The sequence below is a fragment of the Trachurus japonicus genome, chromosome 16 (genome assembly GCF_045865225.1).
Source record: "Trachurus japonicus isolate A0001 chromosome 16, Traja_1.0".
Taxonomy (NCBI): domain Eukaryota; kingdom Metazoa; phylum Chordata; class Actinopteri; order Carangiformes; family Carangidae; genus Trachurus; species Trachurus japonicus.
The window spans coordinates 29,941,853-29,962,319 of record NC_140922.1 but is presented as its reverse complement, the minus strand read 5'-3'; the positions used below and the strand labels follow the sequence as shown (position 1 = coordinate 29,962,319).

Here is a 20,467-nt window from a genome sequence, read left to right as displayed (position 1 = left end):
GTCAAGTGTTTTAGGTCATACATGAACATTCAACCTCTAAAACAACTCTGTCTGGTAACGTTCTGTTATTATCTCATAGCGTGGTGAATGCGGGAAACCAAGAAATCCCATGAGCCTCCGTAGCGTAGCTCTGAGCAGCTCACGGCTCTGCTCCACCGTTCTAAAAACAGCTTGCACCGACAATTAAAGGTAACGAACCTACTGCTATGACTATAGGGATTATGGCAAGGGGCCAGTTTGCCAAAATGTTGAACTATCCCTTTAAGTTATTAGTCTGAGAGCACCCAGAGTGAAACCGAGTCATTTTATGAGAACAAATTATTTCACTTTCATCCCAAAAAAACATAAAAGTAACACTGAACATTTTCATAGATGGAGAATTGTCCTTTCATGTCCAACGTTTTTTTTTTTATGTTCATCTAATGAGTGCAGTGGGAGTGAGTTTTTTTTAAAGTGGTATAGTGACACAGTGCGCAGTAGGTGTGTGTGTGTGCGTGTGTAGCCACGCACAACATAGGCCATGTCAGATCACGCCAACTTTCAGCACTTAACTACTAATTAATCACAGCTCTGTGTGTCTGACAAGTGATCGGCTATAAAAATACTCTGGATCTTTACAGTGAGCGGCGCCGTGGCTCAAAACAGCCTGATGTTTCTCTAATGACTGCGTCCTCTCTCTCTCTCTCTCTCTCTCTGTCTGTCCTCATTCTGCCGGTCTCCATGTTTCAGCAGCAGCAGGATCCAGATATGCCACTATAACACTCATTATAATCATATTTATTACAGTTATTTATTAGAAATACTGATGACACAGCATTACCTATAGGTATTTGAATTATTATTCCCATGATAATGTGATACATGATACAAATAAGACTGGATTAAAGGAGAAGTGTCGTTTTTTTTTTACAACCTTGACCTTATTTCTGGCATAAAATACGGTCGTTTACTCACCCATATAACTTTGGTGTCATTAGGATCCTTTGGATGATATTTATATCAATTCGAGAGCCGTATATAGTGGGAGTTATCAGGGCACCGAAATGCAGCCTCTAAATAACACATTATCTGCCACGAAACTCATTCATTTCAACGATATTTTGTTATAATTCGCTAGTGCTATTCCACAACAACACCACCAGTTACCATCTATTCGCAGACGTGCAGCGGTTTGTTGTTCTCTGGCCAGATGTTCCTCTCTCTGCTTCCACATCCTACTTTCAAAGAGCTCCTTATCCATTTACTCTGGCTCAAGGCGGTATAAGGACGTCCATCATATTCAAAGTCATCGTCCACAACGTCAAAATCTGACAAATATTCAGCCATGTTGCACAAAACTAGCAGCAGCAAATTCCAGGTAAACAAGACGACCGCCGGGGGAAAAAAAACATACATACATAAATGTATTTATTTGCTTGTCTCTGTTTTTTCAATGTAGTTGTTTAAGGTTGAATAAAAGTTGGTTATGGCTAGACTGGATCTAAATATCGTCGGAAGGACTCTTAATAACACCTAAGTTACATGGGTGAGTAAACGACTGTAATTTATGCCAGAAGTAAGGTCCAAGTTGTAAAAAAAAATTGGCACTTCTCCTTTAAATTGAATAAATTATTTCCTGTTCTGCGGTTTGGCCTTTACATTTCCTCTCAGCAGCTGTTCTTTAGTTTGGTTTCTGGGTGTGTGACTTGACTTTACAAAAGAAACTGTGGGGCAGCTTCTACTTCTTGGATTGTCATCAGCTGATATTTCCACTCTGGACAGAGAAGGAGAGGAGGGGAGGGGGATTGGGGTGGGGGGTCTTGGAAGTCCCAGGATGCCACCCACCCGCACACTGGCATCCACATGGCAGCATCCCTAGAAACCCTTTCTGTTTCCATGGTAACTATCACAGCCATGGAGAGAGAGAGAGAGCGGGAGAGGAGGATGTGGAAAAGATGGGGTGGGAGGGAAGAAGATGGAGCGGCGAGGTAAGAGAGAGGCATTTACTGGATTGCTGGTTTGATGTGAACAATGAACATCTAATGAAAACGCTGCATTGGCGCTTACAGCTCTGTGTGTGTGTGTGTGTGTGTTTTCATTTTACAGTAAAAGGGCGTTTCAACTTACAATGCAATCACAGAAGGTCGGACATTCTTTGTGACATGTTGCACAACGTTAAGACACATGCTTGGCTGTCTGTATGTTCCCACACTATGAAAACAACTTATTCTTATATTCATACAGCTCAATAAATTTGCATGAATACCCAGTTGACTGTTGAGAATCACTGTATAGAGGAAGTCGAGGAAGTCACTTCTGTTACATCCACTGAGAAGCAGGAAGAACCTGGATTTGCGGTTCCAATTTTGTGTCAGGTAACATTAAGTTATGTTGTATTTTCTGGCTTCACTGTAGAGTCCAACTTTCCTTAATCGGAGCAGATAATCCATATTTCTACTCCCGGTTTCGCTGCGCCTATCGCTACACACCACCTGTTGAAGTGACGTAAACACATACACTCTATATATGTGATTGCTTTCCCTTTAATCTTGTCTCCTTCATGTGTAACTTAAAGGGGAACTATGCAATTCCGGTCTTTTTCCTCCGTGTTGCTAACCGTCCTCCTGGCCATGTGCATTCATTTACAACAAAGCCGGCGAGAAATCAATCAATAGAGCGGTGGATAACGTTATATATCATATACGATGTTACCATGTGTATATTTGTGTAGTCTTATCTGTCACAAACAAGAGATTACGGGTTACGGGGTGCGTTACGTTTGTGTGGCGGTGCCGCAGAGACGAGAGCTGGGACACCTGGTCGGAGGCTCTGATCTTACAAGGTTGGTTTTCCTCCATTCTCCCTGGAACTAGTTACAAAGTCATTGATTTTACCATCATAATTACTCCAAAGTTGTTTAATTAAGGTAAAAATGTAGCATAGTTAAGCTAAAAATCCTGCATAGATCCTCTTTAAAAAGAAAAATGACCCTGACCAAGGCAACAGGACAAAACTGTCCAGTCTTATAACAGAGAGACGGTTATAGCTGCACGTATTACGGCAGGTTTTTTAAAGAAGGCTCTTCCCTCTCCACACACCTCACAACTAACTCAAGTCATGCCAGAGCTCCGGCTGGACTGCGTGCATCAAAAAGAGCGTGATGAAAGAAACACAAAGTTTGGATGGATGGAGACAAAACCCAAGGTTACAGCGCAGCGCGGTGTCACTGCCTCGGCCCGGTTCGACAGCCCGGCGGACGCACTCACTGACTGACGCTAACGCAGTCCGATGGAGGGACGAGAGAGGAAAGTAAACGAGGCCCTAAAAGTGGAAAAGAGAGAGAGAGAAAGTGGATCGGTGCAGAGCTGCAGTGGATCTGACTAATCGTTCTCTTTGTGAAGTCGCCTCACACGACCTGATTGAGATGCAACTTTAATACACCTTCAGATTAGCTGGAATTGGCCTCGTTTCAAAGGAAGAGACCTCCGCGATACCACCACCCCCTCCCCACACTCAACACACACACACACCTAAACCTGAACCTTTCCTTTTCTGTATTCATAAGTCCCGTAAGCCTATAAACTTTAACTCTAAGCTGTGCAATCGCACAAATCCAACTCTTTTTGGATTTAACAGATATGCATGTTTCCCCCATCCTCCTCACTTTCATTGTTCACTCTTTCATGCTGAGATCCACCAACCTCCACTTCCCTCTGAGCTGGAGGAGTCCTCTGCTATCTCCAAATACGGGCTCAACCTGCAGCTGCTATCCCCACTGTAACAAACCCGTCCTCATCTTATCACAGAGAAGAGGAAAAAACACTGCTTCTGTGACATTTATTATATATGAATGAATAAACGTATTTATTTATTTCAAACAAATGTGTCTAAAATTGAGGAAAAATAAAATAAAAACAAAAAATCTAAGTTCGAAAAAGGAGTAGGAAGAAGTATGCACTTTTTTAAAAAATTCCCATCCCTTTCTATTCATCATGGTTTATCTATCTACTACATAAATATCCATATCAATATACATACTACATAAATATCCATATTAATAAACATACTGCATCCATAAAAATATATAAAACATACATATGCTGCATAAATATCCATGTTAATAAACATATATACTACATTCAAACAAATATATAAAACATACTGTATACTCATAAATATCCATATATTAAGTTGAAGTCACTAAATGTTCCATCAGTAAAAGCAACAAAACACAAAAATATATAGTTAATCAGCTGCTCTGTGGTTAATTAACTGAACAACCAACAGAAATAAAACATCTAATTGACTGGCATATTAAATGCAATTAGCTAATTTTGTCATTGGCAAAATTATTCTCATCACGCTGACAGCTTTAACAACGGGCGACTGTGACTCACAGAGCACAAAGAAAACAAACTGTGCTGTTCAACTCAATCTTTAATACAGCATTAAGTTCTGAAGGGTCAATTTATCATCTGTAATAAACAACCTCATAGTTCACTGATGTTTGTTTTTTTATAGGTTGACACCTCATGAGTATCCTGGAGTATGTCTGACCACTGACTAAGTTGGCAGCACGACCATGAAACTTCAACGATAAGGTTGTTGTTATTCCACATTTTCATTACTGTCACTAAGTCCCAGAAAAAGACCTAAACTAACAATCACTCAGCACTTTTTGATTTCCCTCCCAGTCTGTGGCAGCCGTCCCTGAGCCCATTGATTTTATACTGACGAGCCAAAAGGCTCAGGGCCAATAGAATAAAACTTGCATAAACACACACTCTTTAAAACACTTGAAGAACACCTGTGCACCGCCACCTACTCATTCATACAATAGTCTGATCTGTCAATCAAGTGGCAGCAGCGCAGTGAATAAAATCCTGCAGATACGAGAGAGCAGAGCTTCAGGAAGTGTTGACATCAAACAACCAGAACGAGGAGGAAAGAACGACGTCGTGGTCTCAGTGGTTTCTGACCGCGGTACGAGCCTCGGTGCCAGATGGGCCGGGTTCAGTGTGTTTGTGAAACTGCTGATCTGCTGGATTTCTGCACATCTTGAGGGGAAAAAACAACTAAACAACAAGAAATCTCTGAATGCACAAAGCATTTAAACACTGAGCCAGAAGGACTATGGCAGCAAGAGACCTCGACAGAAGAACAGAGACGATGCAAATGTTCAGACCAAACCAGCATTTGGTCCAGGTGAGAGGGGTGTCGTGTTGATTCACTTTTAGCCTTAAAGGGATAGTTCACCCAAAATTGAAATTTCACTCATTATCTACTCACCCTCATGTGGACTAAGGGCTGGGAGAAGTTTCAGAGTCCTCCGTGGCTTCTCTGAGTTACAGGGGGTCTCTGCGTAGCAGTGCATGTCCATATAACGGTTGCAAATGGATACCAACTGTCTTCGTAACAAAAAGACACACCAAAAAACATCCAAATACCTCCATGCTGCTCGTATGTAATGTCCGTCTTGTATTGAAGCCCTGAAATGCGAAATTGTCCAGAAAAAAATTAAATAAGTCTATATTTCAAGCTTGTTTTGTAGCGGAAGCTCCTCTTCCCAGTTCGTCCAAATTTGACGAACCGGGAAGAGGAGCTTCGAGAAGCTTCCACTACAAAACAAGCATGAAATATAGACTTTTTTAATTTTTTTCGGGACAATTTCGCATTTCGGGGCTTCATTACAAGACGGACATTACATATGAGCAGCGTGGAGGTATTCGGATGTTTTTTGGTGTGTCTTTTGTTACGAAGACAGTTGGTATCCATTTGCAACCGTTATATGGACATGCACTGCTACGCAGAGACCCCCTGTAACTCAGAGAAGCCACCGAGGACTCTGAAACTTCGCCCAGCCCTTAGTCCACATGAGGGTGAGTAGATAATGAGTGAAATTTCAATTTTGGGGGAACTATCCCTTTAATACCAATCAACCTCGCTGTGAATGAACAATTTCATTCCCTCTTTCATGGCCACAGTTCAGTTCACCATCTGATAATAGTTCCTGCCAGTAGGCCAACGCTCAAGTCAGGGCAGACCATGAAGCCTGAATATGCAGCTGACAAATCTGCAAAGATGTTGTGATGTCGTCTAGTAAACAAGAATCCCAGAGGACGGTTCCCAAAATCTTGTAGAGCCGTTTCATAAAGAAGTAAAGCTGCTCTGAGAGTAAGGGCTGGAACTACTAAGTATTAAAACAGTGTTTCTACAGTAATAGAGTCCTTGGTGAGCAGCGTACTGTACTGTACATAGTTTTTATTTTCTTAAATGCTCAGCAGGCAACAGCAGTTTCTACCAAACTGTACTCAAACAGGAGGAAAAAGTGCATTATTAAGAACTATTTTCAGCAGTGGATTAATCCACCTTTGGTCCCTGTGTGAGTGTTTTCTGGGAGTAGGATTTTGTGTGTGTGTGTGTGTGTGTGTGTGTGTGTGTGTGTGTGTGTGTGTGTGTGTGCTCATGGTAATGAACACAGGCCTCTTTAACATTAGCATCCAGCAGGTCCAGGGCCCTGTCTCCTCTCGTCGTGCAACAAATTTGTTACAGTCTGAGTTTAGTGAAGGCGCGTACATCGTCAATTTATGTGAAATGGTAAATGGACTGCAATTATACAGCACTTCTCTGCTCCTATCGACCACTCAAAGCACTTTACACCACAATTCCCGTCCACACATCAACAGTGGCGGAGCTGGTGGGGCCTTTAAAGGGATAGTTCAACATTTTGGCAAATTGACCCATTGCTATAATCGCTATAGCCTCAGCAGTAGGTTCGTTACCTTTAATTGTCGGTGCAAGCTTAGAACGGCAGAGCAGAGCCGCGAGCTGCTCAGAGCTACGCTATGTAGGCTCATGGGATTTCTTGGTTTCCATCATCAAACTCATCAAATACACAATCCAACAACTCCAAAACGCTCTGGTGGACAAGTTGTGACCTGCACATTCACCACGCTATGAGATAATAACACAACGTTACCAGACAGAGTTGTTTTAGAAGTAAATTCATGCAAAACCGCTGATGCGCAATCCCGTCAGTTTTTCATCAAGCAGTCTCTGTATTTCCCTCTAAAACAACTCTGTCTGGTAACGTTCTGTTATTATCTCATAGCGTGGTGAATGTGCAGGTCACAACTTGTCCACCAGAGTGTTTTGGAGTTGTTGGATTGTGTATTTGATGAGTTTGATGAGGGAAACCAAGAAATCCCATCAGCCTCCGTAGCGTAGCTCTGAGCAGCTCACGGCTCTGCTCCGCCGTTCTAAAAATAGCTTGCACCGACAATTAAAGGTAACAAACTTACTGCTATGACTATAGGGATTATGGCAATGGGCCAATTTGACAAAATGTTGAATTATCCCTTTAAGAGCAGCTTCGGGATTCGGGGTGTCTTTTCTCGATAGAACAAGAGCCGGGGATCGAACCATCAATTCTGTGAGCAGCAGACAACCCACCGATCTCCCAGTGTCGCTTTAGGATGACTAGAGGGTTAAAACTCTGATCGGAAACTGACTGGAGTCTCAGTATTGAGTGTTGATGGCAACACACTACTTAATTTCTAGATAAATGTCATTTAAATCAAAATAACATCACAAACCCAAACTGCTCAACCTAAACTGATGAGCAGGAATCAAATGTGATGTTCTTTTTTCCCGTGACATACTTTAGTAACAAAGGTAACAAGCAATTTGGGTTATCAATATGAATTACTCATGACTATGCTGTTTTTTTAAGAGTGACAGGATTGGGATTTGGATTACTCCCCCTTCCCTGGCACCTGGCTCTTACTTTGACTGAATATTTCATACACCTACGCCTGCACGGTGCACACTGCTGCGCTAGAGGTGGCTCTACTTAGAGGAAACACCGCACTGAAACCTGGAAAAGTAAGTCCAAACAAATATGTGAAGAGAAGGAAACAGAAAAAAGAACCAATGACTCACTGCATCGCACCATATTTACCTGTAATTTAACACAGCAACACTGGTGAGATCCTGTGATTAAATATCATATGTAGACACAAAAACATCCAATAGAGAAGTTATACAGGACACACGCGAGAGACAAATGTGCGAAACTGAGTAAATTATCATTTAAAAAAAATAAGAGACGGCCCTCGGTTGTTGCAGTCCTGTCAGAGAAGGAGCCGAAGCAGCACACCTCACCCAGATAAGGAACTGCTGCGGTCAGCGAGAAAGAAAATAAATAAACAAGAACCTGCGAAACAGCTTGATAGCTTAATAAAGGCAGTGAAGTGCAGCGAAGAAATAATTCATAATATAAGAAAGCATGAAGTTTACCAGAGAGAGCCTGCATGAAAAAAACAGAAAATCACTGTGTACTGTGACATTTCAATACAAACACAACAGCTGACTCTGTGATCCTGAGGATTACCTGTGACTTACATGTCGTCTGCTCCACTGCCTTTTTCTTATATACACAGAGAGACATGCAAAAGTTTGGGCACCGCTGATCAAAGTTTCTGTTAATGTGAACAGTTCAGCAAGTGGAAGATAAAATGATCTCCAAAAGACATAAAGTTAAACATGAAACACTCTTTTGCAATATTTTAATCAATATCAGTGTATTCTTTTTTTTGGTTTCTACAGTTTTAGAGTGAAAAAGGGAAACAAAGCAGCAGCCTGCAAAAGAATGGGAAACCCAGAAGACTTGAGCTCTCAGATAACTTTGACTTTGACAAGATATTTACTATTTACACACTGTGATAGTTTCCAAAGGGCGGGGGCTACTAGATACTAACTATGCAGAGGGCCCAAACCTTTGCTAAGGACCCTTTTCCCTTTCTGTCATTTTGAAAATATAAGAGCTAAAGCTAAAGATAAAGATATTGTTTAAAGGGAATGTGTCATCTGTAACTTTATGCCTTTTGGAGATCATTTCATCTTCCCAAACTTTTGCATGCCATCGTATGTCTTTGCTTTCGTACATATATTCATGTTGTATATCCATAGAAAATGATATGTTTCTTTCTGGCCTCCCGACCCACACCCATTGGTTTCTATTAAAGGCATAACTGGACCCTATGCGTTGATATCTCCTGCCCCATGCTCAGAACAACAGATAACCTATGAGAAGCCATGTTAGTTGAAAAATTGAAGTTTGGGAGTTGCATTCAAACTCTGACTTCTTCTCATTAGGTGAAACTCACCAGTATCTTCAGGTGATTTCTATTGACATCTCCCCGGATGAAGCTGTGACTTGGCTTGGCTTGTGGCTTATATTACAGGTGATGTTTGACCTTTACTTTAAAGAGACTGTTTGTCATCAGAGAATAGGTTCTGGGTCTGTGCAGCATCAGCTTCCTGCAGGAGGACGGAGGAAAACCGAGCGGACCGAGCTGATTCCACCATCTTGAAACCATGTTGTCATGACCACCTGACGTGTGAGATAAAACAGCCTGGCTGAAGACAGGCTGAAGCCACAGCCGTCAAGTCTACAAACACTTCAACTGCCTCCTGAAGCAGAAGAGAAGCAAGAGGCTTGTGTCTGGTAGTTCAGTGTGAATGTTCACCATAATGAATTTAAGTATGTTACCTAGTGCAACACACAATACTCATTAGTAGATCAATTCGTTGTCGGTTTGGCTCTGTGATGAGAGAATACAGGATGTCACCACGCCACAGAAGGGCTGGGACCTGAACTCTCTGCTGTCAGTGATTGATGGTTTATTTGCTTTCTGGCGAGATGGAGTGAACTGAACTTAAAATGTACCAATTTAGCTAAAACCGCTCCCATGAGGCGCAGCATATGTGCCACCTTAATTAGCAGCCACAGTGAGATTTGTCAAAGCTTCTCAGTCTTTTGAGTGTCAGCTGTAGGAGTTGGTAATTGGTGGCCCAAAAAAATAAAATAAAACCCAAAACAACCTCTTTTTAAAAAATATCACATCTTCATAGGATTTCAGAGTTGATTTTCTTTCTTTCTGTCCAAATAAGTGGAGAAACTCAGTCCCAGAAGACTAACTACTGGAGACATATACATTTCATCATGAAGCCAGGACAGGAATATTTCAGTAGTTGACTGTGAAACTGATGATCTAGTTAAATTACACTTGTGACTAATAATAAAACACAATTGTGACACTTTGCATAATATATGATAAATTACATGCAATAAGTGTTGCAGGCTAATCCACTTGGGGGTGGTAGAGAACATGTGTGTGGAGAAGAGGGGAAACAGGGGGAAGGGAAGGAAGTAGGGAGGGAGGGACAGTGTTTGTCCCCTCAGTATGAGCTATTTTGGAAACATAATAGATCTAATAGCATGTGTAAGTGAATAAAACAATCATTGCGAGGTCATTGTGGTATTGTGAGGACATTCTGACTGGTTCTCGTGACTTCGAAGGGCTTTTCGTTTGTTACAAGGTTTAGATTTGGGGGGGAGGACAATGCATTATGTTAATGAGTGTCCTCAAAGACAGCAGTGTGTGTGTGTGTGTGTGTGTGTGTGTGTGTGTGTAATGAAGTGATTGAGTGTGGGTGTACCTGTGTTCGTAGGATCTCTCCTTTGGTTAGCTGCATGTCTCCAGTGAGTTCCTTAACGCTGATTCCCAGTGGCTCCAATCGCTTACTGAAGTAATTAGTCATCTCTGCTGCCAAGGCCTTCATTGGAGCCACATATACTATCTGCAGAGAGAGAGAGAGAGAGATGAATAAGATAAAAAGAGAGGGGCAGGGTGAGGAAGGTGGAAGTTGGGGAGGGGGGTTGGGGGGACAGAGGAGAGAGGGACTAGAAGGACACTGGTGATAAATGAGAAAACAGAGGGAGGATCATTTGTTCCCTGGCAACAAACACAACTCACAGTTCATTGAGAAATATGATGTCCAACACCTGCATGGCTTAAGTTTTAATGGTGATGCATGGAAAGTGGCTATTGGCACCACACAGACCAGTGTGAGTGTCTTCATGTAAGACCACAAAGACTTCAGGCTGTTTGAGTTATTCATCCGAGTGTGTGTAAAGATTTCACAATGTCCTAACTGTATTTGAACGACTTAAAGGGATAGTTCAACATTTTTGGCAAATTGGCCCAGATAATAACAGAACGTTACCAGACAGAGTTGTTTTAGAGGGAAATTCATGCAAAACCGCTGATCTGCATTGCCTTCAGTGACAGTTTTTCATCAAGCAGTCTCTGTATTTACCTCTAAAACAACTCTGTCTGGTAACATTCTGTTATTATCTCATAGCGTGGTGAATGTGCAGGTCACAACTTGTCCACCAGAGCGTTTTGGAGTTGTTGGATTGTGTATTTGATGAATTTGATGAGGGAAACCAAGAAATCCCATGAGCCTCCGTAGCGTAGCTCTGAGCAGCTCACGGCTCTGCTCTGCCGTTCTAAAAAATAGCTTGCACCGACAATTAAAGGTAATCTACTATTAACAGTGTTATTGTATAATGAATATGTGATTTATGTGCATTTATTTGACATACTACTTTACAATCTTTGAGGTATGCCGATTAGATTAAAAAAAGAATCTATTTTTACTGTAAAAGATATTTAGAACAACATTTAGACAACGATATCCAACTATCTATCTATCTGATGATTCAATTGAAAATCTGACAAACATGAAGTGAAATATGAATTTCTGTAAAAGTATTGTGCTTTAGGTCCTTTTAAAATGAATACCACATTACTATGCCGATGCTGATCTTATACAATACAGCTCAGGTGTCCAAACTCATGGAGATAAAGGTTAAAGGAGGATAGGAAGCAGAGGAGGAGGAGTAGCATGACATAACACCAAGTGGGCGTACTTATTTTCTGTAATTAAGCCTCTAAGCTTTATTCTTTATTTCTACACTCTGTAAATGGGGGAACCATGTAGACAGGGGTGAGGGCACCGTTTACTCATGGGACCAGCTGATTGCGTTGAGTGAACCAGCGCTACCGCCCGGAGTGACGGCTGCAATCCCAGAGGAGCAGCAGAGGAGACGTCGAGGTTGTGGAGCTGGAGCTCGGTGCAGAGCAAAGAGGATCATGGGAAGTAGCTCTGAGGCAATACAGCAAAAAACACAAAACATTTCCACCTGGGTGTTGTGTTTACACCAATAAGAGACTGATTGGAGCTCAGTCAAACTCATTTATTAGTCACTTGACCTGAGTGTGAATGCCATTTAAAGCCTTTTCTATTGCCAGGTCTTAGCGAGTCTTTATGGGATGTTTGACCATTGGAGAAAAGGAGTATTAGTCGACGGACTGGCGGATGCTTTGTGAGCCACAGGATAGCCTGACAGACTGTACACTGCTTCCCTAACAACGAGCCCTGACATCAGTGACCTGAAAGGACTTTGTAATAAGCAGAAGACAGCCTCCAGGTCTGGAGACAGAGAGGAACTGAGGAGGGTACGGCGTGATCTGAGACTTAATCCATTGCAAGTGCGAGGCCTCCTCCAACACCTCGAGGGGCGCGTGGACTGGAATGAAGAAAATCACTGGGTTCAAGGTGAAAGATAGAAAACCACTGGGCAGGCTGGAGAGAACCAATCAGCTCCATTGTTTTAACAAGTTTACTTCACCGCCTTCGGATGTGTCCTCCACCACGCACCAGACCCAGACCCAGGCCCAGGCCTCCATGACCCCCCAATCAACCATTGACAAGAACCCAAACTGTGTCTGCTGGCCCAGGTTAGGAGACAGCACCAGCCCCGGGGTTCTGCAGACCTGGACCAGCTGCTGAGTCATTTCTTCTTGTGGAGGACCTCCTGCTTTTACGTCCTGTTCTCTAGTACCGCTTTTCCACCCAGCTGGTTCCAGTGCTAACTCGGAGCCAGAGCCTGAACACCGGTTCTTTGCTTTTCCACTGCCTAAGCACCGGCTCCAAGCAAGCACCAACTCCTTGCTGGTCTAGAGCTAAGAACTGGTTCTTTCAGGGCTGGGGGGAGGGGGGGCGGAGGGGTCAGCTGACCAACAGAACCAGCGCAAAGTTATCTACCGATGATTTGGTGGTGTGGTCTTTAAGAAATTCAAGAAAGGGATTCACAAAAGATTGTGGGGACTCAGTTCGTTAAACTGGATTGCTTATTTAAAGTTCAACATTTTGGCAAATTGGCCCATTGCTATAAACCCAATAGTTTTAGGAGTAGGTAATGAACTAACTCATAAAATTATAGGGATTATGGCAATGGGCCAATTTGCCAAAGTGTTGAACTATCCCTTTAAGCAAGTACTGAGGAAAGCTAGGAGTATCTGTTTGCACGGTACCCATCCTCTTAGCTCTGAGTATGTTTGGTTACCATCTGGTGTGCGCCCATGTGCCCCCAAGGCGAAAAAGAACAGGTAAAGACATTCATTCATCCCCATTTCCATGAGGGAACTGAACCTGGTTGAACAGGGAGGATGATAGTGATGATGAAGGTGATGATGAAGATGATCTCTCACTGTGGTTGTTTTTATAGTAAGGCTGTGATCTGTTGTATTATATGTATTGTTTTATGTTCTTTTATACACCTACTGCAACGAAATTACCCAAGTTGGGACAAATAAACTATACTGGACTTGACTTGACTTGAATCATGTGTTTCTGAATGTGGCCAAGCCTAGCCATGTGTATCCTGGGAGAGGATGTCGATGTGTTGGAGGACCTTGAGGAACTTGGCGTCTACATACGACAAGACCAAAAGACCAAAGTAATGCAGTGTATAACAAAGGGATGAGTAGATGTGAGGAGGCTGAATCCTTCAATGTGTGCAGCAAGATGTTGGAAACTGAACTTCTCTCTGTCGTCTGCAGCTCCACAGCAGACTGAGCAAACAGATACAGAAGGCCTGCTTTGTCGCAGCTTTGAAGTTGTGCTGAAGAGAAAGACACTTGAACAAAATGTCCAATATGGATGATCCTGAAGATCTCCAGAGCTTCTGTGCCGGCAGCAGAGCACTCAGACTACCAGACTGTTTCAGCTCGGCTATAACAAGTAGGAGCCCTTTAAAACTCCACACCTCTGTTAGACAGTGAGCTCTCTGCTTCATAGTTTCAGGTTCAGGTTGAACTAAACTCTGCTTTTGCAGATTCTGTTCTGCATATATTTACAGTGGCATGCAAAGGTTTGGGCACCCCTGGTCAAAATATCTGTTAATGTGAACAGTTCAGCAAGTGGAAACACTGTTTTTGCAATATTTTAATCAATATCAGTGTATTATTTTAGTTTTCTACAGTTTTAGAGTGACAAGGGGAAACAAAGCAGCAGCCTGCAAAAGAATGGGAAACCCAGGAGACTGGAGCTCTCAGATAACTTTGACCAATGGGACGTCGTTTAGCTCAGTTCGTAGAGCAGGCTATAGTCGAATCCCGACTCCTTTGCTGCATGTCATCCCCCCTCTCTCTGCCTCCCATTTCCTGTCTGTCTCAACTGTGCTATCCGTTAAAGGCAAAAAGCCCCCAAAAATATACTTAGACTTAATTAAATAACAGGTATCAGACAAGCTATTTACTATTTCCAAAGGGAGGGCTTCTCTGGGCCCAAACCTTTTCCTTTTCTGTCATTTTGAAAATGTAAAATGATGGGGAAAAAAAAGATATTGTTTAAAATATAAAGGGAATGTGCCATCGGTAACTTTATGCCTTGTGGAGATCATTTCATCTTCCATTTGCTGAACTGTTCACATTAACAGAAATTTTGACCAGGGGTGTCCAAACAAAGACTGTATAAGGGGCGCCCAAACTTTTGCATGTTTTGCACTGTATTATATGTTATATATAAATTGGTGTAGGTTCCTGGTTGATCACAACTGTAATAAGCTGCTGCAGCAGTGTGGGTAAAAAGAGAGGATTATTCCATGCAGGATGCTCCCACTTGATGATGATGCATCCAGCAGCGTCACATGACTACATGGCAGCTGTGTTTACATTTCCTCAGACTACAGCAGCAGAGAGGTGGAAATGGGGCTGCAGAGCAAGTGGCTTCTGTGGATCAACTGAGGACATCCCTGACTGTAGGCAACAGCTTCCTGTACCAACTCTAGGTAGGAGGAGAAAGGCCGACAGGAGACAGAAGAGGAGAACGAGAGCAACAGTGATGTGGCAAAGAGATATGATCATTATTTTTTTTAGCTTTTAGTGTTATATATACAGTATATATTTAGCTAATGTTTTTAATTGGGGTATGAATTTCATTTTGAGCACCAGGGCATCTTGTCCATGACCTGATGCCCTGGAAAAAAAAATGGTTTGCCCTCCGGCCAGCAGAGACTTTGCCACTGTTAAAGTCAAGGTCTCTCTCTCTCGCCTTCTCTCTCTCTCATACCACGGACACTTCGTGCTGTCCTAGTCCTCGAAGAAGCTGCTCCAGTTGTACAACAACAATATTCTGCCTCAGACTCACTGTAGATCTCACACAGAGAAGATAAATCAGTGTAATTTGCTCATTTACTTGCCGCTGCTGCCTCTCTGTGCTTTAATGCGCAACTTTAGTTTCCACGCACGTCGCATAAAGCTGCAATGTCACAACTGATCCCAGAACGGCCGCTGTCCTCTCAACCCGAAAAGCCTGACAGCGGGACACGGTCACACTGGCATAAAATGACAAAAAAAAAAAAACGGAAAACACTGAATAAGCTAACTTCCAAGACAACACCTTATTGCCACCACAAGGGGGCAGTAATGAAAGATGGGATCAGATGTGAGGAGAGATATGACCTCACCTCTGTGCCGTTCTATTTTTAGCTTTAACTGGGCAAGGGGCTGCTCGTCTAGTTTGCATTGAGAGGAACATTTTACTTTACTGTGCAAAAATGATTCACATGGGTTTGATACCTGCAGACTGGTTTTTATATTCCTCTGCTAAAAGCAACGAGTTCCTCTGTAAATATACTGAGAGATTCTGCTAAATTGATTCATCTTCTAAAAACATGTCTTTTTTAAAAATTGAGATAAAAATGTGAACAATTTAAGATGTTCATGTTGACATCGAAGGTCGAATTGCAAAATCCCCGGGCTTGGTTACAGTACAATGCTCGAGAATAGTTAAGTAGATTTTATCCTCAAAAATAAAAGGAATATTAATAATAAAAAAATTTAAAAAAACATGCCGGTGCTTCTCACCGTTGAGGTTAAATGAACAGAAAGTGAAACAAATCAGCCAAACAAAAACAAATCCTCCTGGAGGAGACGTGATCCGGTAAAAACTCAGCTGTCCTTGACTTTAAAAAAAACAAAAAAAACCAACAACTATCAGATATCTCTCCATTTAAACGCTGCCTGTAATTTCAGCATCCAAAAGCTCCAAGGATCAGATCTGAATCTCTGCATGGGGTGTGTGAAGCTCAGCGAGGAGCGTGCTTAATCGCCATGAGGCATGTTGAGCGACTCTGTGGAGGAATAACACTGGAAGCATTAAAGCAGTTATCGCAGACACTCCGAGACGTTCACACACACACACACACACACACACACACAAGTCCTCTTCAGTGGTTTCAACGGTTGGAGAGAGAGACATATTACAGTTGGTCCAGGTAAAAGGCTTCCTGCAAACACCCGATGTAATATGTATGTACCAACTGCATCGCATCCATCACTGCAGAGATAAGACGGCTTATATATTTTCTAGCTTTACTTTGTGTGTGTGTGTGTGTGTGTGTGTGTGTGTGTGTGTGTGTGTGTGTGTGTGTGTTTGTGTGTCACAGTCGGACCTTGAACTCATCCTTCTTGATGACGCCGCCCTGCAGATGCTGTCGGATCTCGTGGAGCACGGTGAGCATGGCGATGTTGGTCTTGCCGGCGCCGGTCGGGGCGCAGATCAGCAGGTTCTCGTTGGTGTTGTAGGCCGTCTCGAACACCATGGACTGGATCCTGTTCAGACGCTTCATCCCCTTGAACACCAGCTGCCCGATCTGAGCGGACAGACACAGGGAGGAGGGGGGAGGAACGGTTAACACTGTTCACTTTTAATATAATATGAACAGTCAGGATATTGATCAGTGGAAGTCTACAGTTTCTACATGAATACAATTCCAACAGTGAAATGAAAATCCTTTTTTAAAGGGATAGTTCACCCAAAATTGAAATTTCACTCAATATCTACTCACCCTCATGTCGACTAAGGGCTGGGAGAAGTTTCAGAGTCCTCCGTGGCTTCTCTGAGTTACAGGGGGTCTCAGCGTAGCAGTGCATGTCCATATAACGGTTGCAAATGGATACCAACTGTCTTCGTAACAAAAAGACACACCAAAAAACATCCAAATACCTCCATGCTGCTCGTATGTAATGTCCCTCTTGTATTGAAGCCCTGAAATGCGAAATTGTCCAGAAAAAAATTAAATAAGTCTAGATTTCAAGCTTGTTTGTAGCGGAAGCTCCTCTTCCTGGTCCGTCCAAATTTGACGAACCGGGAAGAGGAGCTTCGAGAAGCTTCCGCTACAAAACAAGCTTGAAATATAGACTTATTTAATTTTTTTTCGGGACAATTTCACATTTCGGGGCTTCAATACACAATAGTACGAGCAGCGGATGTTTTTTGGTGTGTCTTTTTGTTACGAAGACAGCTGGTATCCATTTGCAACCGTTATATGGACATTCACTGCTACGCTGAGACCCGAGAGCCGAGAAATTTCAATTTTGGGTGAACTATCCCTTTAAGGATATAAATATAATATTGTGATCATCTGCTTTATTCATTCATTTATTTATTCATTCATTTATTTATCTATCTATCATCAGGCAGCCCTATGGTCAGTCCGTCACTGGCTTGAACTGTTAGTGCTGCACTTTACATGTGAAAAAGTTGAGTGAGAAGTTTTTTTTTTAATTATATTTTACATATTTTGTTTATTTGAGAATATTTTTTTCATTGTAAGGCTTATCTTATATATTTCTGTTTATTTGAGAATAATTTATTAAACTTATTAGGCAGCACTTTACAACAGTATTCTATCTTTTATTTTATTTTCATATTTTGTATAATGGTAAAATAATTACATTTGACTAAAACATGTACATTTGGTCTAGGAAACTCCTAGTAAACTACAAGCAAATTCATGTTTTGCATGTCGTTCCCTTATTGTACCGAATATGAGTCGAACTGAGACCTCAAAATCGAGGTACGTATCGAACCGTGATTTTTGTGTATCGTTACACAAACATCAGGAACCCAGTGATTTCCTCAAATAAAACAGTTAATTTCTTTGTTTTTGTTCAAAAGACACAAACACCAAACAGAAATATAGGATTAATTCATGTTTACTGTCTGTTTAATCAAAGAGGAGAAGAAACTTTACAATATTAGTAGTTAATATTTTCTCTTCCCTTTTTCTTTCCAAAACAACTTCGACATTTGACTGTTTTTTTAAGTGATGTCAATCAAATGAGATTTGCCACTCTGAATATGGACTGTTATTGAAGTGAGCATTATGAATCATTTATAGCGTTTCACGTGTAGAAAAAAAAAAAAAAAAACTCTGCCACACACTCAACTGTAACTAAACATAAAAGCATCAGCCCTGTGGTCTCTCAGGCAATTATACTGTAAGTAAGGGAATAAAGAATATTTTTAGTTTGATTGAATTACTATAGACCATTTAGAAAAAATAACAATCTGACTATTATATATAATAATAATAATAGTTCTGACATTCTTATAATTCCTTCACAAACACTTTTTATCAATTATTAGATATTATTCAATTTAAAAAGAAAAACACTCTTAGCTGAGCAACCTTCAACACAAACACTCTGCACCTGCCTTTCATGGTAAACCTGCCCACACACGCTGCCACTACAACACACACACACACACACAAGAGGAGCATGTCGAGGACAAGAACAGCAGGTTCGCTCCGTTTCTGAAACACTTCAGAGTGACACATGTCTATCTGAAGGAGCGTAGTACACACACACACATCTGTATTTGTAGAACAGCTCTGTGATTGGCCAGTAGCTATCTCTTGTCTCTTGTCCTGGTCTAGTTTTCCAAAAGCCTGAAAACAAGAGGAGACGGTGCAGACGTCTGCTTTGCTCTCAGACTACTTGAATTTCAATAAGCTGAAGGGCGATTTTTTATTTTTTTATTTTTATTTTCTTGCACCATTGATGCCAAAACGCCTTCTCTCCCCCCGGCTGGAAAAGACGACACACTTGATGTTGTGTAAGGCACCTGGAAACTACGCAAAAGAAAAAAAAAATAAAACTGATTGGCAGTCAGTGACACAGCTAAATCAGTGTTGGTTCCCGGTTGCCCTTGGCGACTACATTTGTCAACCGTTTAGCAGCAGATGCCACCGGTGGCGACAGGCAGGTGATCAGTTACAGTTGTGTGTGTGTGTGTGTGTGTGTGTGTGTATATATATGAGGTGACTGCACCCAAAAGCAACGAAAAGAGGAAAAAAAAAATGTGTGTGTGTGTGGTGAGATCGGCCGTCACTCAACCTGCTCTCTCTCTGTTCTGCCTTCGCTATGGCAACAGAGTGTGGGTGACGGCCCTCAATCTCACACTACTGCCTCTGGTAAGTGGAGAAATGGCCACCCTCCTCCAAACACACACACACACACACACACATATATACACATACACACACAGGTGCAAAGACAATGAAACTGTGTCCACATGCAGCAGCAGATGGAAACGGCTCCAGGAGGAGGAGAAAGAGGAGGAAGAGTAGTCCAGATTTTCTGAATAATGCCGATGACTCAAATGGATATTTTAAAGGGATAGTTCAACATTTTGGCAAATTGGCCCATTGCCATAATCCCTATAGTATAGTAGCAGTAGGTTTGTTACCTTTATTTGTCGGTGCAAGCTATTTTTAGAACGGCGGAGCAGAGCCATCAGAGCTACGCTACGGAGGCTCATGGGATTTCTTGGTTTCATCAAACTCATCAAATACACAATCCAACAACTCCAAAACACTCTGGTGGACAAGTTGTGACCTGCACATTCACCACGCTATGAGATAATAACACAACGTTACCAGACAGAGTTGTTTTAGAGGGAAATTCATGTAAAACCGCTGATGCGCGTTCCCGTCGGGGACAGTTTTTCATCAAGCAGACTCTGTATTTACCTCTAAAACAACTCTGTCTGGTAACATTCTGTTATTATCTCATAGCGTGGTGAATGTGCAGGTCACAACTTGTCCACCAGAACGTTGTGGAGTTGTTGGATTGTGTATTTGATGAGTTTGATGAGGGAAACCAAGAAATCCCATGAGCCTCCGTAGCGTAGCTCTGAGCAGCTCACGGCTCTGCTCCGCCGTTCTAAAAATAGCTTGCACCGACAACTAAAGAACATATTGCTATGCCTATAGGGATTATGGCAATGGGCCAATTTGCCAAAATGTTGAACTATCCCTTTAAATTTTAAAAAATTATAATAATACAATGGCACTGTTCACTGCAGCTCACAGCATCTAAGATCTGCCGGCACTTTAAGCAAAAAATCTATGAAAAGGGTTTTGAAACTACTGATTAATACTGACTATATGAGGGGGTGTCAAACTCGTTTTAGTTCAGGGGCCACATACGGTGCACTGTGATCT

The 20,467-nt window shown here is 42.0% G+C and overlaps 1 protein-coding gene across 2 annotated transcripts in view; it reads right to left on the bottom strand.

Annotated features, from left to right (window-relative positions):
- The window catches only part of ascc3 (activating signal cointegrator 1 complex subunit 3), a 192,508-nt gene that overhangs the window by 94,991 nt on the left and 77,050 nt on the right, over window positions 1–20,467 (bottom strand). For both annotated transcript variants that reach the window (XM_085803025.1, XM_085803024.1), the window contains exons 9-10: window positions 16,628–16,828; window positions 10,483–10,623 (exon numbers count right to left, since the gene is read on the bottom strand). In XM_085803025.1, coding sequence (XP_085659151.1) covers window positions 10,483–10,623; window positions 16,628–16,828 — 342 coding nt within the window. The remainder of the gene's footprint in view (window positions 1–10,482; window positions 10,624–16,627; window positions 16,829–20,467) is intronic.